At 47.2% G+C, this 22,532-nt stretch overlaps 1 protein-coding gene across 5 annotated transcripts; it reads right to left on the minus strand.

The window, feature by feature from the left end:
- Window positions 1-17: 17 nt before the first annotated feature.
- On the minus strand, window positions 18-22,532 carry DGKA (diacylglycerol kinase alpha). Of its 5 annotated transcripts, none has more exons than XM_024991483.2 (24): window positions 22,340-22,532; window positions 16,463-16,610; window positions 15,970-16,043; window positions 15,512-15,644; window positions 15,169-15,243; window positions 14,746-14,795; window positions 14,096-14,170; window positions 13,787-13,906; window positions 13,560-13,674; window positions 12,424-12,512; window positions 12,173-12,292; window positions 11,881-11,979; window positions 11,618-11,701; window positions 11,356-11,429; window positions 11,004-11,078; window positions 10,519-10,604; window positions 10,338-10,427; window positions 2,258-2,418; window positions 1,936-2,000; window positions 1,613-1,703; window positions 1,125-1,323; window positions 884-1,004; window positions 631-691; window positions 18-377 (listed from the first exon to the last, which is right to left on the minus strand). In XM_024991483.2, the coding sequence occupies exons 2-24, from the start codon at window positions 16,524-16,526 to the stop codon at window positions 294-296; spliced, it is 2,205 nt and encodes a 734-aa protein (XP_024847251.1). In that variant the 5' UTR covers window positions 16,527-16,610; window positions 22,340-22,532; the 3' UTR covers window positions 18-293. The 5 variants fall into 5 exon arrangements, with proteins under 5 accessions (XP_024847251.1, XP_024847252.1, XP_005206587.3 ...); XM_024991484.2 differs by lacking the exon at window positions 22,340-22,532 and adding an exon at window positions 17,222-21,590; XM_005206530.5 differs by lacking the exon at window positions 22,340-22,532 and adding an exon at window positions 17,111-21,590.

The following is a 22,532-nucleotide window of genomic DNA, read 5'->3' on the forward strand; positions in this document are numbered from 1 at the left end:
GGAGGTGTACCACTTACTTAACAGCTATCCCAGTGGGGAAAAAAGTTCATTTTATTCAGATGAGGCACTTTAAATGAATTATTTGTGATGTGTGTATGTGTGTGTGTGTGTATGTGTGTGTGTGCACATATGCATGGGGAGTAGTGGAGGTGGTGCAGGATAATAAATACTGTGAGGGTGGAGGAACACCCCCCTGAGCTAGCAGGAGGGTGTGGCAGCAATTTACAGAGCCTGGGGAGGACAGTCCAGGGACAAGGAGGTTCACAGCTGGCTTGGAGGCTGAGATGTCCCCATTAGCACAAGAAGCCAAAAAAATTGGAGGAGCGAGGGGGTGGGCCCACGAGCATAGGCATCTGGTTCCTGTGGGTGATCTTGATCTGGAAGGGAAGGAGGAACATTCAGAGGCAGGACCTGGTGCCTTGGGGCTAGAGCAGCAGAGACTTAGGGGAAAATCTGTTCAGGGTCCTAGAGAGGCCACAGTTGGAAGGCCAGGGGCTGAGAAATCAGGATTTAGGAGGAAGATGCACAGGGGAACTTCAGGCCTCAGAAGGAAGTAAAGAATCCATGGAATGGAAATTTAGGATCCATAGAGCCCAGAGGTTGTTTCTGGCAGGCACAGGCAATACTCACTGTACAAGGTGTCTGCATCCAGGGTTCTCCGTCAATTTGCATGGGGAGGGTTTTTGTGGTGCTGTGTAAGGTCAAGACAAATTGGTGGCGGCCTCTTTGCCAGCTGAGTACCACAACTCTGTTCCCAGGTTGGCTTTAAGCCCCTTTGTTACCAAGGAAGATCTGGGACAGGCCCTCCCCACCATTCCCATAATCTGTCTGCTTTCCTGGCTCCACTGCTTCCCTCAGAGCCCCCAGCTGGAGTTTTTCTTACTGGAAGGTGATCTCAGAGCACTTGGCCAGCCGATGTCCAGCATTCTTGAGCTTGGTATAGATCTGGCCTATCTCAATTGCACCCTCCAGCCCCACTACTTCCAGCCGCTTGTCACTTAGGTCTGCAGGGTGGGAAGTAGGGAGATAGGTTTTGTAGAAGCAGGGTGCCACCAAAGAGTCATACTTTGCCCTTAGTACCGCCCACCCACCCCCAACTCAGCTCCCAAGGCTGCTCCTCTCACCTGGTACACAGGTCTTCAGGATATCAGGGTCGGTGATGACTTTGGCAGTAGCACCTAAGGCCTGGTTGATCCCATGGATATCGCCATGTGGTCTCTTGGTGTCACCCCAGAGATTGGAGCCACCATGTGTGCTTGGGATGTTCAGCACTGCAATGCCTTCTAGGGACAGGTTGCTCAGATCCAGTGGTTTCCCACAGATCTGAGACGGGGAGAGCACAGATCCTTGCCTCATGGCATCACAATGGCCGTGCCCATTCCCTCCACCAGGTAACACACAGGGAAGGCTAGGACGTGCAGGTTTGCAAGGGGTGGAGAGAATGAAGGACTGGTGTTTCTTGAGAGCTTGGGAAATCAGAATTAGAGAGCTGAGAGGTCAAAGTATAGGTTCAAGAATATGGGAAGTTCCCGAGGGCTCCTGCAGAGGGTGAAATTACTAATAAGATACAAGAAGCTGAAAAGGATGTGGGGTTGGCTCTCAACACACCCACCTCAACTGTCAAAGATTCCTCCAGCTTTTTGCACGTTGAGAAGATGGATTCAGAAGTGGCAAATTCGAAGTACCATAGCTTGTTCTTCATTCTGTGTTGGCCCCAACGCCAGGCCCAGGAGGGACGGGACAAGTTATACAGTGCTGGCAGAGGTAGATTAAGTGACAGGGAAGGGCATCACCCCCCAACTGCTGTCCCAGTGGGAACAGGGAAGCTTGGTCAAGGGGCTTCCTACAAGTGTCACTGCCCACCAAAGCATGGAGTCAAACTTGGCCAAAGCTGGTCCTTGCCACTGTGTATGCCCACACTCTCCCTTCCCTCACCTGCTGTTGAACTTCTCAGGATATTTCTCTCGCATAATGTGGAATCGGTGAGCAATAGAGGCATCCTGGGGAGTCCAGGGCAAGTGAGATCAGAGACTGCCTCCTTTCTCAGCACAGAACCCTCTTTCTTTCACTCTCCAGTTTGGGAGTGATACATCCCACATTCTCTTCTTGCAATTCATACCACTATCCCCCAACTCCTCATTTCCCTGGGTCATGGCTCCCTTAGCCTCTACGTTCCTTTTCTGCCCTCTTCTAGCCTTTCCCTGCTTGACCCCCACTCCCTCCTCTCCCTCCCCTGCCCATGCCCCACTCTACTGACCACACCGATGGAGAAGTAGTTATTGATGATTTGAAAGGGGACTGGGTCACTCTTTTCTTCAGTTTGTTGGGGTATCACCTCCACAGACCATCGATCCATATGTACCACCTTACTTGTCTCTAAATCCTTGAGGATCTTCCCCAGATTCTGTCCCTCATACCCTAAGGATGGGGGAGAAAACAGGTTAGTACTAAGCCCTGGGTCCCAGAGGAGGGACCTCCTCTAAGCTCCCAGCTCCACAAATTCTCAGGGAGACTATGCTCTTGTGCTGCAGACCCTACCAGCCCTAAGCACACAAGGGCAGGGTGCTCAGTCAGGGCTTCCATGAACCAGTCTTAAGGTCAGACACTTACTGACCCTTTTCTCCACACTGTCACTGTCATAGAGGGTGAAAGTTTCCAATGTGTGTGCACATCTAACCATAATGCCAAAGTTCATCTGGAAAAGTAAAGAAAATTGCCAGGAAAATGAAAAGCGCTGAAAAAGATGAGTGATGAATGGCAATGATCTCTTTCTCTGATGCTTTCTCTTCTCCCAGATAGAACACAGTATAAAGCAACAGTATCAAAACAGGCTGATACTGGCATGAATGCCATGAATAGAATAAAAAGTTCAATAGCAAAGAACAGAGTGTCCCAGAAATAGACTCGAGTGTATGTGGGAATTTAGTATATGATGACATTTCAAAGAAATGGAAAAAGAAAGATTATTCAGTAAATGGTGCTGGATGCAGAAGTAACAACCCCTGATACTAAGATAAATTCAAGATGGGTCAAAGAATTTAAAAGTAAGCAAAATTTGTACTAGCAGAAAACATGAATGAATGTTTTATCATTTTTGAGTGGAAAAAGCCTTTCTAAAGCATAGTATAGCCTAGATGGGCAGGGGGAGAATGGCTACATGTATATGTATGGCTGAGTCCCTTTGCTGTCCATCTGAAACTATCACAACATTGTTAATCAGCTGTATGCCATAAAATATATAAAAATTTTTATTTTATAAATATTTGTATAAAAATATAACTTTTATTTTATAAAATAAAAAATTTTAGAAACATAGTACAAAACTTAGAGCCAAATAAAAAGGCCAATAAATCCAATCATATTAAAATTAAATTAAAAATTTCTGAAATCAAACAAAAGTAAAGCAAATATATTTTGGAATTTTCAAAATTGACATAAAATAAACAGAAATAGTTCTGACCAAAAGAAAAAAAGGCCCAAACATACAACTTCTGTATGGTTAAATAAACACACACCTTTAAAAAAGACAAACTGGGAAAAAGTACCTGTAGCACATATAATAGACTAACTTATCCAACATTTGAAAAGTACTTACAAAACATTATATTCAAAAAGTCAATAGAAAAATGGGCAAACAACTCAAGCCAATCACAAAAGAAAAAATATGCATGGCCAATATGCCTATTACAGATGCTTAGTATTACTAATAACTAAAAGAATTGTAAATTAAAACTGTAAAGTAGTTAACTTTTTGTTGCCTGTCAGATTGACAAATTATAAAGAGGCTGAGAAAACCAAGTGTTAATGGGATTATGAATAAACTGGCACTCTCATCTGCTGTTAGTTGGAGCATAAATTGGTATTTCATTTTTGGAAAACAATTTGGCAACTTTTATTGAAATGTTATCAAAACATATTCTCTGACACAGCAATTCCACTTTTAGGAATTTCTCCTCCAGAAACACAAATGTATATAGAGATGGATGGATGTACAAGGATTCTTGCTGAGGTACTCACTCTCTAAAACAGCAAAAAAAAAAACCCCAAAAAACTAAATATCCATTATGAGGGGAAAGCTATATAAATTATGCCAAATCCATGCCATGAAATAATGTGCAGCTATTATAATCTAATTCAAATCTCTAAGAAATAACTTGGAAAGTTCTCCAAGACATATTCAAAGAAAAAAGAAGTGCCAGGACAATGTGTGATCCCATTTGTTTGTTTAAAAGCTCTCTGTGTTTGTGTAAACAGAAAAATGAGTGCAAATAGGGAACAGTGGTTATCTCTGGGGAGGAATGTGGAATTTGGTGAGGGGGTAGGGAAGAGGAAACTTTTATGTGAAGACTCACATATTTTACTTTTTAAAATCTTTCACAGTGAAAATGTACTGATGCAATATTTGTATAATTTTTAAAAGATAAAATAACCAGTAAAATGTTTATACTCTTTGAGCCAGCAATTCCACTTTTAGAAATCTCTCCTAGAGAAATTCTCACAGCTGTGTACAGAAATAGAGTGCAGCATGGTATATGATTAAAAAATTGAATGCTACCCGGATGTCTATCAATATGAGACTAGTTAGGAAGTTCCCTGGTAGTCCAGTGGTTAGGACTTGATACTTTTACTACCAAGGCTCAGGTTCAGTCTCTGGTTGGGGAACTGTAATCCTGCAAGCCTCATGGTATGGCCGAAAAAAAGGGTGGGTGGGTGGAGGGGGCTACTTAAATAAATTATGGCATATTCACACAATGGAATGCCGCTCAGTAGTAAAAAAAAAAAGTGAGGCAAACCTGACCATATTGAAATATAACTAAGATGAACCGTTTATTGAAAATAGAAAATCATCAATAAAATGATCTTATTGCTTAAATACATATTAGTATGTGTCTAGAGAGAAAAATATGGAAGAACAGACTCCAAAACTTGAGGAGGTAGATTCCAGGGAACTTTCATTTTCTTGGCAAGTATATCTGAGATGTTTGACTTTTTTTTTGGCCAGGACATGGAACTTTTCTGATGAGGGATCGAACCTCTCTGCCTCTTGCAGTGGAAGAATGAAGTGTTAACCACTGAACCACTGGGGAAGTCCTGAATTATTATTATTATTATTTACCACGTGCATGTATTATTTTTGTAATCAAGAAAAAAAAAGATTAAAAAAATATCTTCGCTTCCTCACATTTCATCAATGGTTCAACCCACTATAATTTGCCTTTCTCAATACCACCCTGTGAAACTCTTCTGGCAAAGACTGCCAGTGATTCCTGCCAAAACCAACAGTATATCTTTAGTTCTCATTTTAATTCATGAAACTCCTCACTTAGCCTCTAAAATACCACCAAATTACAGAGGACCTGTTCTGTTTTTTCTGAGTCTCTGTGGTAAGCAAAACAATGGCCCTTCAGGGAAGTCCACAACCTAATCTGCAAAATTGGTGAATAAATGGCAAAAGAGACTTTGCAGACAAGATTAAACTAAGGACTTTAAGATGAGGAGATCATCCTGGATTATCTGGCTGGGCCCTGTGTAACCACAGGGCTCATTATAAGTGAAAGAAGGCTACAAGAGAGAAGAGTCATGGAAGGAGATATGACAAGGAAGCAGAGCTTGGAATGATAACACTGTTGGTCGGAAGGTGGGCCATGAGCCAGAGAACGCAGGCAGCCTCTAGTAACTGGAAAAGGCAAGGCGAGGGATTCTCCCCTAGAGCCTCTAGAAAAAAATATAGCCCTGTATTATATTGGAGTATAGCCAATTAAGAACGTTGTGATAGTTTCAGCCATATACATACATGTATCCATTTTCCCCCAAACTCCCTTCCATCCAGACTACCACATAACAGTGAGCAGTTCCCTGTGCTATTCAGAAGGTCATTGTTGGTTATCCATTTTAAATATAGCAGTGTGTACATGTTGATTCCAAGCTCCCTAACTATCCCTTCCCCCAACTCTTCCCCCCGGTTACCATAAGTTTGTTCTCTAAGTCTCTGAGTATGTTTTCACCCCTGCCAAGATTTTAGCTCAGTGGAAATGATTATGGATTTGTGCCCTCCAGAACTGTTAAGATAATAAATCTGTGTTGATTTAAGGCACCATGGTGATTTGTTACAGCAGCAATAGGACACTAGTACAGACTCCTTTAATAATTCATCTTTTCTGTTCAACCTTTAAATAGAATGTTTACCAAGATCTGGCTGTCCTTATCTACCTTCTCTTCTTATCTCTTTCCCTGGGTAACTCATCTCCTCTGAGGACATCAATTCTCTCTTTGGAGCAGATGTCTCTCAAACACGTATCTTCAGCCCTGACTTCTCTCCTAAATTCCTAACGTCAAGTTCTAACTACCCACCACACATCTCCATCTGGGAGCTCCACTGATACCTGAACTCGATATATCCAAAACAGAATCTATCTTTCTTCCTTAAACTGGTCCTCCTTCTAAATTCCCTGTCTTAATAAATAGTAGCCCATCTGCTTAGTTCACAAACCTAGAAAATGTCTTAGACTTGTCTTCACCTCATCCCCCAGTCTATTAGTTACCAAGTACTGTGGCTTCCCTGGTGGCTCAGACTGTAAAGTATCTGTCTACAATGTGGGAGACCCGGGTTCGATCCCTGGGTCGGGAAGATCTCCTGGAGAAGGAAATGGCAATCCACTCCAGTACTATTACCTGGAAAATCCCTTAGACAGAGGAGCCTGGTAGGCTACAGTCCATGGGGTCGCAAAGAGCTGGACACGACTGAGCGGCTTCACTTTCCTTCACTTTCACTGTGGCTTCTACCTCATGACTTCACTGGTCATGCTGCCTTTGCTTCTGTGTTCATCTTCTCTTGACTGTGTACTGTGTTCAGTGTCCAACTCTGTGCGGCCCCATGGACTGTAGCTCACCAAGCTCCTCTGTCCATGTCATTTTTCGGGCAAGAACACTGGAGTGGGTTGTTGTTTCCTCCTCCAGGGGCTCTTCCCAACCCAAGGATCAAACCTGCATCTCTTGTGTCTCCTGCATTGCAGGCACATTCTTTACCCACTGAGGAATCAACTAGACTACTGCAATTGAGGTATTGCTTTCTGCATCCAATCCATCCTCCATAGAGCTCCCATAGCAGTATTCCTTTCATCAATTCCTCTTCGAATCTTAGGATTTTTTTCAATATCAATACAAATTTTTCATTAGCGCTGTATTCAAATAATTATTTTCATGGTTCAGATGGAATTAGCAGAAACTGCTATGAGATCTCATTTGTAAAGCACAAAGTGAAAGGACATCTCTGGTGGTCCAGATGCAAGACTCTGAGCTCCCAATGCCAGAGGCCTGGGTTCAATCCCTGGTCAGGGAACTAGATCCCGCACGCCACAACGAAGAGCGTGCGTGCTGCAACTAAAGATCCTGCATGCCACAACTAAGATTGGGTGCGGCCAAATAAATAACTAATAAATAAAATAACTGTATGTTTCTTTAGAAAAAAAAAGAGTGAAGATTCAAAGTTCATGATTTCAAAGAGTCTAATACTGCAATGAAACCAGTCAGGAATTTCCCCGGTGGTTCGACAGTTAAGAATCTGCTCTCCAATGCAGGGAACACGGGTTTGGGAAGATTCTCATGCCTCAGGGCAATTAAACCCGTGTGCCACAACCATTGAGCCGGCACCTAGAGCCCATACTCCACAACAAGAGAAGCCTTGCAATGAGAAGCCTGTGTAACACAACTAGAGAGTAACCCCTGCTTGCCGCAACTAAAGAAAAGCCCAAGTAGCAACAAAGACCCAGAGCAGCCAAAAAAAGATAAAAAGACCCAGTGCAACCAAATAAAATAAATAAATGTTTAAAAAAACAGTAACTGTAATGAAAAAAGAAACAAAGTCAGATGCTGAGAATTTAAGAACACCCCTCCAAAAATGGTCATATGTTTACATACAAGATTCAAATTACTATATACAGAGATATTTCTACTTTCTGGGATAATATTTTATATGAAGAGTAATTTTGGACTTCTCTGGTGGCACAGCGGATAAGAATTCTCCTGCCAATTTAGGAGACACAGGTTTGAACCCTGGTCCGGAAAGATTCCACGTGCCGCAGAGCAACTAAGTCCATGTGCCACAACTATTGAGCCCATGTGCTCCAACTACTGAACCTGTGAGCCACAACCATTGAAGCCTGAGCGCCTAGGGCCTGTGCTCTGCAACAAGAGAAGCCACCACAATGAGAAGCCTGAGCATCACGATGAAGAGTGGCCCCTGCTCGCTGAAACTAGAGAAAGCCCTTGCAAAAGCAACGAAAACCCAATGCGGCCAAAAAAAATTTTATTATATACAAAGTAATATTACATATTACTTTGAGGAGAAGGGGACAACAGAGGATGAGATGGTTGGATGGCATCACTGACTTGATGGACATGAGTCTGAGCAAACTTCGGGAGTTGGTGATGGACTAGGGAAGCCTGGCGTGCTGCAGTCCGTGTGGTCCCAAAGAGTCGGACACAAGTGAGTGACTGAACTGATAGAAAGTAATATATTTGTATCTATATACCTATATATATATTTCACGAGTTCCAGAGTTCCCCATGGTTCAGGGATGGCACATTCAAATGCCTCAGAGGCTAGAAAGGTAAAGTGAATGAGTAGCAGGGAGCTGAGAGAATTATGGTGAATTGAAGAATACATGATCCATTTTTAGATATAGCCAAGGTCAAAAAAGTTTAAAACTCTGCAAGGCAAACATACTAGTATGAAACAGTACGAATCATGTCTGTGGGCTGTCAGCTTTCAGTCTCTGGCAGGATGAAGTTAGAAACTCCGCAGCATTCATGACCCTCTGTTATCTGAACCCTGCTTCGGTCGAGCTTCCCTCTCCCCACAGCCCACTGTGCGTCCTAGTCCCAGTCACAGTGAATGACTCACACTTCCCAAAACGCATCACCATGTTGTTTGGTGGCTCTGCTGGTCTTACACAACTTCTTTCACCTAGAATACCTTTTTCTCTCCTTAGCAAGCTCCCATTCCATAATCTCCTGTGAGATCTCAAAGCTGGACTCTGAATCCAAGAGCCTCAACTCCAAGACAACTTCCTCATTCCAAGACAGTTTCAACCTTCCCCCACACTGACCTCTTTATCTATCAATACCATCCCTCAAACCTTCTCTTTGAAGGGATAAAAAAAGACTAGAAATGGGAGAGCCCTTAGGGGACTGTTGCAATAGACTTGGGAAAAAAACTATGATGAATGAATGAATGATTTCTGATTATAGTTGACCTTTGAATAACATAGGGGTTAATCTGAGTATAACTTATAGTTAGCCCTCCAAATCCACTGTTCCTCTGCATCTGTAGATACAACCAACCATGGACTGTGTAATCCTGTAACACTTACTACCAAAAAATATCCTCAGTAAGTGGATCAGCACAGTTCAAGATCATGCTGTTCAAGGGCCAACTGTAATTGGCTGAATAAATGAATGAGCCACAGCCAAGTTCCCTGCTAGCTTCATCACTCAGTATCTGGCTTAGCTCTTGTACATAGCTCTTACATATAGCCCTTTCTTATTCCCACATTGTCTTCTTCACTCACATTTTCTTTGATTCTGAGCTCTAAGACCTGGGAGAAACAAAAGAGTATTTTCAAGTTTATAGGGAAGAGGACTGTCTCCCTTGACCCTTCTAAGTCCAGACTGTCATCCTTGACCCTTCAGGTCCTTGGCTTCTTCCAGAGCCCTCTTCCTTTGAGACGATCTACTTTAGGACCCACCTATCTGTGCCTCTCTTCTCCACCAACACTTTTTCTTCACCAGATGCCTAAATGCCTATTTTAAATTAAAAAACAAACAAACAAAACTTTTGGCTGCTCCGCATGGCATGTGGGATCTTAGTTTCCTAACCAGGGATTGAACCTGTACCCCTTGCAGTGGAAGCTTGGAGTCTGAACCATTGGACCACCAGGGAAGTCCCCTAAATGCCTTCTCTATGTGCCTTCCCCTTCCTACCCAACTCCCTCACTCCCCTGTGCTTAGCTGCTCAGTCATGTCCAACTCTTTGTGACCCCATGTACTATAGCCCACCAGGCTCCTCTGTCCATGGGGATTCCCCAAGCAAGAATACTGGAGTGGATTGCCAAACCCTCCTCCAGGGGATCTTCCCAACCCAGGAATCGAACCCAGGTCTCCCACATTGTAGGTGGGTTCTTTACTGTCTGAGCCACCAGGGAAGCCAATGATTACTACAGTGGATAGCCTATCCCTTCTTCCTGGGATCTTCCAGACCCAGGAATTGAACCGGGGTCTCCTGCGTTGCAGGCAGACTCTTTACTAGCTGAGCTACCAAACAATTTCTAACCACTTACCTCCTCCCCATCTTAGGCAACGAGCCAGATCATTTCCAGTGCCCAGGGGCAACACAGCGACAGGAGGCACAAAAGGCAAGTTGGCTTTGTCTGGGGAGGCAGGTGAGGAGATGGATGGAGAGAGTTAGCTCTGGAGGGACACTCCCCCTGAGCCCAGCCTGAAGCCTCTGCCTTCACTGACCAATGGACTCTAGAATCCAGCCTACTGTGCCATCTCCGCCGCACACCAAAATCCTGTAATCAGGAACATCTCTGAAGAATCTGAGTCTGAGACAAAAAGTGAAAGGGAAAATGACAAAGGCTATCAGGACTAAGGCTCCCCAACTCTTGGAAAGGCAGGGTAAGTACTCATTGTCTCTCATTCCTTATAATGCCCTTTCCCTTTGTCAAAAGACTTGTTTCCATTAAGGCTAAAAAAAGTACAACCTTATAGCCACTCCTCAGTGAAGAGACAGAAACAGTTATCTCCTTCCATTGAGAGCAGAGCAAAGATGAGCCAGAGAATTCAGGGTTGGGGATACCCAGCAAAAGCAGCATCGTGAAGTCTGGTTTTCTGGGCTTCCCTGGCCCTTCCCTCCCAACATGCACTCTTTCCTGCTCTCTTCCAACGTACACAGAAAGGCAGACACACACAACCCTGTGATACAGCCCCTAATCTATCCTCACCCTGGCTCAGGACCATCCTTTAGGAGGTTGAACACCTGTCGAGGGTTCAGCAGATACTGGAATTTCCAAAGCACCCTGTGTGGAGAAAAAAGAAAGCTCATGGAGGGGATGGACATTCTGTACTCCACTCTTTTTTTTGCGTGGCATGCAGAACCTTAGTTCCCCAACAAGTGATGGGATCCCTGCCCCCCACAGTGGAAGCTCAGAGTCTTAACCACTGGACCTCCAAGGAAGTCCCTGTACTCCACACTCTTAATGTCCGTAAGGTATGTCCCCTCCATACATATAGATTCCCAACTTCTGCTGGTCTTCTCCCTCGATTTCACAAAGGCTATTCTCTCTCTCTCCTCACCTCTCGCCTTGCTTCCCGCCACTCTTGGGGTTCACAAAGACCAGAAGTGGGTGGGTGTTAGAAACAGGATCAATCTGCATTGAGGGAAGAAAGTAAGGATAAGGAAAGCAGGATTTTGTCAGAGTGAAGATGGACCCTAGAAACAGGGGCAGAGGGCTGGCTTCCCCCCAGAAGGCTTTCCCCTCCCCTCCCAGGGAGCAGGCTCCAACACCCAGGTTTCCTCCCATGAAGTCCCCACCATGAAGCCCTCTTGGCCCTGTACCCGCAGAGCCTCAGAAGTGCTCAAACTTAAATCATCCATGGTCTTCTGGCTTATTTTGCTAGTTTTACGCTCCTGTCCAGAGGCCTAGGAAGGGAAGGAGGCAGAGGGAAGGAAAACTGGATTGTGTGACTCCATAAACAGATGACAATCTGACTTGAATCCCAGAAATGTAGGCTCTCTGCTCTAAGTGACATTGTATGTGTCCGTGTTTAAAGTGGGGAAGCTCTCCTGCTCCCTTCCCAAGTGCTGCCCAAGAGTCTCACCAGGACGCTGGGATAGATGGAAGACGGAGGCAGGATGTGATCTCGGAGCAGCCCACAGTCACACTCATGGCCCATGGCTGGAAGGCAGTCATCATGGATCTGAAAGACAAGGCAGGTGTGGAGAGATCATGAAGGGAACCCCATCACCTGTCAACTTGCAGTCTAGTATAACCAAGGCTGTTAGGGAGACGTGCTGGAGGAGGCGGGCGTGGGTGGTGGTGGGTAGTGGGGTGGAAAGGGCCGCTCATGTAGGGGCCCAGAGCAAGGCTGGGCTGATTGCTCCCAAACTGACCTCTAGGTGGCACCACACACAATGCAGCCCAACCAGACTGTGGTAGATCCGGATCTTTTTCTGACAGCGGTCACACCGTCCAGATTCACAGCCTCCTCGCACCCACACGTGTGATTGGACCTTGGGGAGAAAGGCAATCTCTTGTCTGAGAGGGTCTGAGGCAGGGACTTGGGGAAGGTCTCAGGGCAGCTACGGGCCAAGACCCAGGGCCAGGATGTGGGTGGTGATTGAGTGGGCATGGGGTCACTCACACCAATGTCCTTCCGAGACTTGGCATAGGTGCTGACTTCACAGGGCAGGGCCTTCATGGCACATTGGTCGTGAACGATGTATTTACAGACTGGGCCAGAGGGAGAAAGGTCAGCACCTTAACTGCTGCCCCCATCCCCTATTTCCTCCTTACCTGGGGGCCAGGCAGCATTACTCACTGCAGCCGACATCTAACCCCTTGCTGTGAGGGTGTGGCACAGAATTAAAGTTTGAGGTGGACTTGGACTTGGACTCACCTCCAAGACCTGGGTCTTTTGCTCACTCTTCCCCCTAAAAGAGCAATTGCTACCAAATGCTCAACCCCACTCCATTCACGTGTCAAGAAACTGAGCTGGATGATGTAAAAGGATGCCCAGATATAACACCACCAAAAATAATAGCTAATTTTTATTGCAGACTTAATAGTAGATACATGCAATGAATGAAGTACTTTTCTGGTATCAACTTATTTAACGCTCATATTATCTCATTTTCAGTTGAAGAAACTAAGACTTAAAGATGTTATGTGGCTAGACCTAGATGCTACTTAAATGTCCATCGATAAAGGACTGGATAAAGAAGATGTGGTATGTATATACAATGGAATATTACTCAGTCATTAAAAAGAATGAAGCAATGCCATTTGCAGCAACATGGATGGACCTAGAGAATGTCATACTGAGTGAAGTAAGTCAGACAGAGAAGGAGAACTATCGTATGACATTCCTTATATGTGGAATCTAAAAAGAAATGATACAAATGAACTTACAAAACAGAAAGAAACTCACAGACTGAAAGCATGGACTTATGGTTGCTGGGGGGAAGGGATAGTTAGAGAGTTTGGTAAGGTCATGAACACACTGCTATATTCAAAATGGATAACCAACAAGGACCTATTGTATGGCACATGGAACTCTGCTTAATGTTATGTGGCAGCCTGGATGGGAGGGGGGTCGGGGGAAGAATGGATACATGTATATGTATGGCTGAGACCTGAAACAATCACAACAAGGTCACATAACCAGTCACTGGAAGAGCCCAGGATTCAAACTCAGGTCTCTCGGAGTTCAGAGCACCGTGTTCCCACATATAGCTGGGCTTCCCCTCTTCTCCCACAATTCTAGGCCCCATCACTCACGGTTACAGCTCAGCCCCTGTTTGCCAAGACCAATGCTCGACTCGCACAGGTTGCAGTAGACTGGTCGGGGGAATCTCTTGGGTCTCCACATGTGCTGCCCATTGTCCTTCAGGGTCTGGGAGGGCATAGCAGACACTGGGGAATGTCTAAGCCCTTAGAGAGCCAACTCTGGCAATTACAACCCAAGACAACTGTTTTACCCATCCTCACAAATCTCTCCTACTCACCATCTCCAGGCCCAGCAGCACGAGCAGTGGCACGGTGGTGGCCCCAGCCCGGAGCCACTCAGCCAGGGACACAGAGCCACTGCCATCATAGTCAATCTCTTTCATCATCTCTTGAAGAATCTGAGCAGAGAAGGCAGGGAGATACACTTATGGGGTGAGTAACCCCTTACTTCTACTGCCCCCTAGGACACTCAGCCTAACCATCCTAGCCGAGGGCAACCAAGCTGCCTGTCAGAAATGGGGGAGGACAAATAAAGGACTGACTAAGGAGGAAGTATAAGAAGGGACATGCAGGAAGAATCGCCTTACCGGCCTCAGCTCAGACACATCCCAATCCAGGTATTCAGCCATTCGCATCATCTGTATGATGATCCTGTCCACTTCCTGGGGACGAAGAGGGTAAGAGCCACAGCCATATCCCACCTCACTACCAACTGTCCAAACTCTCTAGAGATCAAGGTTCCACCCACAGACCCCCTCTCATTCTCAAGTGCCTCTGTCAAGTAAATGAGTGCCTATGTGTTTATCTTTGCAAGGGAGTCCCCAGATCATGTCTCCAGCATCCACTTTTAGGCGTCAAGAGCTTCTTGGGTTGTGGTTGTTTAGTCGCTAAGTCATGCCCAACTCTTTGAGACCCCATGGACTATATAGCCCACAAGGCTCCTCCATCCATGGAATTCTCCATGTAAGGATACTGGAGTGGGTTGCCATTTCCTTCTCCAGGAGATCTTCTTGATCCAGGGATCAGACCTGAGTCTCCTGCACTGGCAAGCAGATTCTTTACCACTGAGCCATCAAGGAAGCCCCAAGAGCTTGGGACCTACTCCCAAATTTAGTCCTGGAGGACTCAGCTTCTCCCTCTAGCTTCCTCTGCTTAAGGTCCTGGAAGAGTTGGGACAGGAGAGCACAGACAAACGGACACATACTCCCTTGCCCAGCATATAGGTCCCCCAACTCACTGAGCTGTCCAGGATCCCATTTCTGTCCGTGTCGTACAGCTTGAAGGTGACTGTGGGGTGTTTTAGGGGTCAGTTTGTGAGGGATATCCAAAGAATTCATAACCGAATACAGGGGAAACAAAGAGATAAGGAGAGACTGTTTGGATGAAGAACTCAGGACTTGGGGCTGGGACTGAGACAGGAGACAAAAAGGGAGGGGCAACAGTATACACCTCCCAAATCCCAAGAACATCCTAGGTCACCCACGTGAAAATATATAAGACATGGGAACTAGGGTGACTCTGGTAGATGGCGTTAGGTATAAGGAGTCTGGGGAAACAAAGGAAATGGGGCCCATTCTCTGACCCCACCTTTGTCTGGCTAGGGAATACCCTCTTTCCCTTCACCTTTCCTCCCCTCTCCCAGTCCAGAATGGCAACTCACATTCTAGCTTGTCTTCTGGCCGGCCACCCTCCAGAAGAGAAAAGTAGCAGGAGACATCACTGAGACACACCACATCTGGTCACAAAAAGTGCAGCAGATCTCAGGTTGGGGCTCCCTCCATCTGGCTCTTCTCTTTTCCTTTGTTTGTTTCAACTCTCCCCTTTCACCTTTCACTTTTCTCCCTCTGGCTCCTAGACCAGCCTGGCTACCCTCTACCTCTCCTTCCCACCACCCTGCCCCCAAGATGTGACTCAATTCAACTCTCACTCCCCAAACTCCCACGTAATTTGACTTTTCTTCTGGGCTGGAGGCCCAGCCCAGTCCCACCCATGTGTGACCATACCTTCTCTTACAGTGTCTTCTATGTAGTAGCCAGTCTGGAAGGACTGAAACAGTGCCTGGCTTAGGTGATCTGGAACATTATCCACCTCCAGGTAGATTTTCAGGAATTGCTGGAACCCCTCGTATCCAATGGCCTATGATGAGAGCAAGCATTACCCCAGGGAGATCTGCGGGATGGGAATTGGGGAGTGCGCTGGGAGTGGTGGGGACATGACAATAAATGCAGAGTTGAGAAGCATCCAAGGCAGGAGTGTGGTTTATTGGGCTAAGTCCCGAATTCACAGAATCTCGTTTTGTCCTAAGTAACAGCTGCAGTAACCATGGGTGCGGGGGGAATCTGGAGAGAGGACAGCAAGGATTCGGCCAGAATAATCCCTGGAAGTTGGGGATCCCAATCGAGTAGCAAAAACAAAGGTGGGAGGAATTGGTGAAGGAGACGATTTCCCAGTGGCCACTTACATCTCCTTGGAGATATTCAGCCATTTCACCATCCTCAAAGAGCTTCAGAACATCACTGACCTTTTTGGTGGAGTCTAGGGAGTGAAGAGAGGGAAGATAGTGTTATTCTGGTTCAGATTTCCCTACCCTCTGCTAGCCACCCCCTCCCCCGACATCCAACAGGAAAGAAGATTCCAGCGAGTTGAAAAAGAAATTTCAAGAAAAAACAGAAATACAGAGAGAAAAACCTTTCAGTTCCTCCAAATCGGTTGCCCTCTTTACTTCTCTTCTCTGAGATTTGAAGCAGGCAGTTAAGATTTAGAGAAGGTGAGTAGAAAGCTAAGACCCCAGGTGTCTCCCGATTTGCCTGCCCTCCTTCTCCCAGTCAGGCATATGTCAAGAGCATCCAGTCTCAAGGCCACTAGGGAAAAGAGGGGGAGCTGGGGGGAATGAGGAGGAGGGATTGTCTAAGGGTAGGGTCTCCAGGACTGAATGACTGAGAGGGAAGACTCACATTCCATGTATTTTTGCAGCTGGGCAAAATCACTGGGGCTTATTAGGCCCCTCTCCTTGGCCATCTTTCTTTTTTTCTTAAGGATGAACACAAAGGCAGCTTGTTTGTAGTACTTCTGGGCCTTGGAACTTTGCTTCCAAGGGCAGTTCTGGAAGAAGATGACAAGAGCATGTGGTAGGACTGATCAACTCTCTGTGCCTCTTCGCTTCTGTCTGCTCCATTCATTTCCCACTCCTACTATTGTTTCTCTTCCTTCTCTGTCTGAGTCCCTCCCCAAGTATCTTCCTTTTCTTCTGTTACTCTCCTTTGTGTCTCCATCTCTCCCTGACAGTGTCTGTTCTCTGTGTCTGTTTCTCTGACTCATCCTTGACTCCATCTCCAACATTTCTGGATCCTTCTCCAGCTCTCTGATTTCTGCCCCAGTCTGTCTTGATTCATCTCTTGACCACCCTCACTTCCCCGCCCCCACCCCCGCTTTCCTAGGCTACAGTGTCTCTGCGGGTGTGTCCTTCGTCCGCTTTTCTACCTTTTCTCCCTCCACCCCCAATCTCCACAATCTCAGTTTCGGCCGGCCCTGAGCTCAGTCCCATCTCCCTTTCCTCCCTTTCCTTTCGGATCCCGCAGTCCCGGCCCTGCAGTGGTTCTCACTGAGATGGCCGCACGCCTCCCGGGCCACGACCCCATCTTGCTCCGCCTCCAGCCCTGGTCCCCAGCCCCGCTCAGCCACCACTCCCAGAGTCACCCACGCCCCGCAACGACCTCTAGCGCTTCTGATGCGCGCGACACAGAACCAGCTCTAGCCGGGCCCCCAGCCCCGGCTCCGCCTGTCTGCGTCCTGCGGAGCTCCACTGGGGAAGGGCGGGCCCCAGGCAGGAGACAAGTGGGAGGAGGTAGGGGAAGAAGGCGCTGAGCATCAGCTCCAGGACGGTTGTGCTGAGTGAGGGAGCTTTCTTTCCACCCTGCTAGGTTGGCAGTGTTTAGGAAGCCCCAGCATTCAGCTGTGGGACTCAGGAACCAAGGACGAGCCCTGTGTGGATCATATTGACCACTGCTGGCCCAGGGGCCAAGCTGCAGGGGGCAACTTGCCTTGAAGATTCAATAACAGCAGTAACAATAATAAATTACATTAGCATAGTACAGCACCACTTTGGAATCAGACAGAACTGGGGTTAGTCATATGGGGATTCCATTCTTAGCTCTGATACCATCGTGTGACTTGGGCAAGTTATATCTATAAAATGGGGAGAATGATGTCTATCTTTCATAGTTGCGAGGATTAAGTCAAATAATGCATGAGAAAAGAAAAGAAAAAAAGAATGTATGAAAAGTACCTAGTATAACACCTGGCATATATAGACGGTCTATAAGGAATGGTAGTTATTATTGTATTAAGAAGTAAAATCAAACTCTGAGATAAGAAATCATTGGTATAGCCATTCTATAGATGAAAAACAGGACAGGGAGGACAGGGAGGCCTGGCGTGCTGTGATTCATGGGGTCACAACGAGTCGGACACGACTGAGTGACTGATCTGATCTGATCTGATAGATGAAAAAAATCGGAGCTCAAAGAGGTTGGGACTTCCCATGGCAGGTAAAAAGTGGAGGCGCCAAGGCTCCAACCCAAGAACTGTGCGGTGCGTTCCCCCCATACCCCCGCCCACTTCTCCCCACACACACCCCTGCCTCTCTGTCCTTTTGTTCCACTCTCCCCTTCACACAGTGCTCTCTAGTCTCACTGCCCTCCTTTCTGTTCCTCCAGCACACGAAGTTCTTCCCTGCTCAGGGCCATGAGACTTACTGTTCTGTCTGCCTGGAACACCCTTCCCTGCTCTTGGCAGAGATGACTTCTTGCCTAAGCTGAAATGTCAGCTCCTCCAAGAGACCTTTCCAGATCATTCTGTCCTAAGGTAGGCCCCCTCCTTTACATAGCAACCTCCTTTGTTTCCTTGGCAGAACTTATCACAACTGAAAATTATCTTGTCAATTCATTTGCTTCTTTGTTTACTGTTTGTCATCTCCTACCAAAATATAAGTTTCACAGGGCAGGAGCTTATCAGACTTGTTCACCACTCTGTCCTCAGTACCTAACGCCCATCATGTTTTAAGTGTTCCGTAACAGTTGTACAGATAGTTGTATCAAGTTAGGGAGTCATATTTGGGGAATATTAATCCAAAAATGATAAATGGGACACTAGAGCATCCATCTGGACAGCGAGGGGAATACGAGAAAACGTGGAGCACATGTGGTGGTGGTGGTGGTTTAGTTGCTAAGTCGTGTCTGACTCTTTGCAACCCCGTGAACTGCAGCCCTCCAGGCTCCTCTGTCCATGGGATTTCCCAGGCAAAAATATTGGAGTGGGTTGCCATTTCCTCATCCAGGGGATCTTCCCAATCCAGGGATCAAACCCAGGTCTCCTGCATTGCAAGCAGATTCTTTACCACTGAGCCACTGGGAAGCCTGGAACACATACAGTAGGTGCTAACTAATTATTTGCTGGCTTCCCTGGTGGCTCAGAGGTTAAAGCATCTGCCTGCAATGCGGGAGACCTGGGTTCAATCCCTGGGTTTGGGAAGATCCCCTGGAGAAGGAAAATGATGAATGATGTTTAAAAGCCACTTACTGTGGTACTCAACCCAAGGCCCTAACCTTCTGTCTCACTTCTGCCCACTTATTTAGGGTTGTTGGGGCAGGCTTAAGGAGGCTGTTAGGGCCCACTAAAATTTCTTTTCTGATGACGCAAGAACCTTCTCTGCAGCCTCTGCCTTTGGGGCATCTCTGCCACATACCTCCAAGTATAGCATTCCTATTCTGGACACTCTCTGGGAACACTTAAAAGCAGGTACTGAGACACTAATATTCTGAAGAAAGGACTCCACCCATCTGGCCCTTTCATTGACTACAATCTAACTTTGTCTGCCAACAGATCTAATGAATACATAATTGTCTTATGCTTAATGGGGCCCGTATGGCTTAATTAGCCTCTGATTACCCCTGGGGATTCTTAGATGGCTCCAAGGTTCCAGGAAATGGAATGTGAGAGAGAAAATGACTGAGTGAGCAAGCAAGGGGCAAACAGGAAAGGCACAATACTCCTCTCTTGCCTGTCTTTTCAAACCCTTCTGGTCTTAAATGTAGTATATAGTAGAAGTTAAAAGAATGGATTTTTTAATTAGATAGGCATGGATTGGAATTCTAGCTCTTGGATGAGTTATTTCATCTCCCTTTTCTTATCTGTAAAATGGGTACCTGGAGAAATCAGTCACCACATGGAGATTACATAAGGTAAAACATGCAATATACTTAGCAAACTGCATGGCACAGAGAAATAACTCAATAAACATTAGCTTGTTGTTATTATACAAGGGTGGTACCTAGAGAAACATGTCTGAAGATTAGGAAAAATGATGCCTTGGACCCAGGATGGCATAAATTCCAAGGGACTCCCAGAGGCAGGGAAGCCCAGTTGTACAGCTTCCCACTTGTGCCATGTCTCAGGCACAGACATGTAATATCAAGATCCTGCACTTTGCCTCTGGGAGGGTGAGGAGGTGGCTACAGAAACTAGATGATCAGGGTCCAACGACACGTCTGGGCTGAGAACTTGGACATAAAGCCTCCTGGGATTTTTTTCAGGTGTCCAGGGCCTTAAAAATCTGAAACAAGTCCAGTTTTGTCCTGCTGCATCCCAACCCTGAAGCCATAACCTGGGCTAGTCCAGGCGAATGCTAGGGCTGGGAGGGTGGGGTCTGCTGCCCGCCTGCCAGCTATTTGTGACTCACCCTTCCCTTCCCTTCCCTCCTCTGGTTTCCCTGCCTGCCCCTACTAACTTGGGGTGAGAAAGTAAGAAGTTGACATGGAGGCGGAGAATCCTAGAACATCCTCCAAGCTGGGAGGCACCAACTCTCTTATCTTACAGAGGAGAAAACTGCGGCCCAGAGAGAGAACTACTCTCTCAAGGTCACACCCAGACTCTAGACATTCTATCCTTAGTCCATTCCATTAAATCTTAGTGTCTCTGGTCTTCTAGATCTTATTTTAAACATTAAGTACTAAAATTGCTGGTAACTGAGAGATAAATATGATTTCCAAAGCCTGTGCTAACATTTAAAGTTTCTTTTTCACTTCAACACTCACGGCTCACGTTCCAAGTCATGTAGGTTTACCACTACCCAAGAATCAGCTATGTCCCCAGAACACTCAGGCTGATCAGCAAGGAACCCCAAGGGGCAGGCACTCCTCTTTGACCGCCCAGAACAGATTACCTGGACTTCTGAATCCCTTAGCCATTCCAGGGCTTGCATCCTCCTCCTCTTTCTGAGGTTTGAGGGAGGATCCCTTCTTTCCTGCCCATCCTTGCTATCAGTGGCCCCTGAGAGGGAATCATTTGGCTTGAAGCCTTGAAATTTGTTAAGCTTCCACAAACATCGCAGACGGTAGTGCTCTCTGATTAAGGAGGTGCTATTTGTGTGTGTGGGGTGGTGGGAGTGTCGCTGTGTAGTACAGGAGGAAGTTACAATGTTGGCATGGTTGGGGGATGTGGGTTCATATGGTTAGGAGGTTGGGAAGATGCCCGGTAATATTTGCATGCCTTCCTCCATAAACCTCATTTTCCCAATTTAAAGGTGAAAAGTGGGATTCAGACCCTGGTAGTTTCAGAAACTTCCCGCTGACAGGTGTAGAAAGGAGAGGGGTGGGAAGTTGGGCACCAGGAGGCCAAACAAGTACCCTTCACCCGTGCAGCGCTGTGGAGGTTCCAAAGCTGAGTTTCCTCCGACTCGGGTCCCTAGGAGCCAGCTTCAGCATCCGTCCGAGTGATCAGGGATCCGAGAGATGGAGGGGAAGGTATAGGGAAAACGCTGCCTATGGGGTTCTGGGCCAACCCTCCTGCTGCCCCCGGCTCCTGGCGCAAACCTTTCTAGCTACCCACTCCAGCTGTCACGCTTCCTCCTTCTCGGCCCAGCAGCCCTACCCCAGCCCGTGGGGCGTCCCCTCCCGCGGCCTCCGACCCGACCCGCTCGAGTGCGGGAGGGTGGGAGGCGGCGCGGGGCTCGCGGGGTCTCTACCTTGCATGCGGAGGGCGCGCGGTCGGAGCTGGAGCGCCGGCGCGGGAGCTGGAGCTCGAGCTGGGCTGGAGGGGACGGGCCAGGCAGGCGCGGCCGCCGCGGGGCCGCCCCGCTCCTGACGACACAGCTGCCCGCCCCCCACCCCGGCCAGCCCGCCCGCCAGCCGGCGCCCAGCGCCCCCAACTCGGGGAACTTCTAGTTCATCAGAACCGATTCCCTCCTCCCCCGATCCCCAGATCTCCAAGGCTCTGGTTTGTGCCACTTTCTCCGCATTCCAACGCTGCTCATCTTCCCGCCCCGGTAACAGCTCTGTTTCCGTCTTTCCAGTAACTTACAGCCTCTCCCCGAATCCCAACCCAGGCAGGCGAAGATAGGTGGGAATGGGATGGGGAGCCCGCTGATGAGACAGCTTGGCAGTTGCCCACCCAGCCACCTTCTCACCCTCTCCTAAATGCTGCCATCAGGGGACTTCCCAAGTCCTTTCAGTCCACCATGGATTGAATTTACACTCAGGAGATGCTTCAGCAGCAAGGCCAGAGTGCCAAACTGCACATCCTATGACCAAACACTTCCCTGCCACCACGGGCTCCACACTGCTTGACACAGTTTGAGAGAATCTGCCCACCTTTGCCTCCAGTTTTCTCGCCTCCGTTAAACCCAAACCCCAGATGTCTCAGATTTGTTTTCCCCAGGCTAAGAACAACTCCTTTCAAGACACAGATTCTTCCCTTAATTCTGGGGTCAAGGTTCAGGTGCAAAGAGCATTTTCCTCTGTGTCCACCCTTTCTTTGTGCTCTAACCCTCACTTTACCTGCTGGCCTTGGCAGGTGGTGTGGAAGCCCTGGTCAAAAGTCGGGGTGAAAGGAGATCCTTTCAGCTTCTCCTGTCTGGAATCTGCTCCGAGTTAAGGCTCTTGGGGCAGCATGGATGGTGGTGAGGCTGGTAGAGCAGGGGAGAAAGACAGAGGCCTAGGGACTCACTGGTAGGAACTGAGGACCCAGGCA

Source organism: Bos taurus, chromosome 5, assembly GCF_002263795.3.
Source record: "Bos taurus isolate L1 Dominette 01449 registration number 42190680 breed Hereford chromosome 5, ARS-UCD2.0, whole genome shotgun sequence".
NCBI classification, from domain to species: domain Eukaryota; kingdom Metazoa; phylum Chordata; class Mammalia; order Artiodactyla; family Bovidae; genus Bos; species Bos taurus.

Bases quoted from the DNA above. Each gene is read 5' to 3' on its own strand.
- DGKA (XM_005206530.5), bottom strand. From the start codon at position 17,146: ATGGGGTCGTGGCCCGGGAGGCGTGCGGCCATCTCA. The intron at 16,044-16,462 runs GTGAGTCTTCCC...TTCACTCCCTAG, and splicing joins GCTGCAAAAATACATGGAAT to ACTCCACCAAAAAGGTCAGT. The intron at 15,244-15,511 runs GTATGGTCACAC...TTTTGTGACCAG, and splicing joins AGAAGACACTGTAAGAGAAG to ATGTGGTGTGTCTCAGTGAT.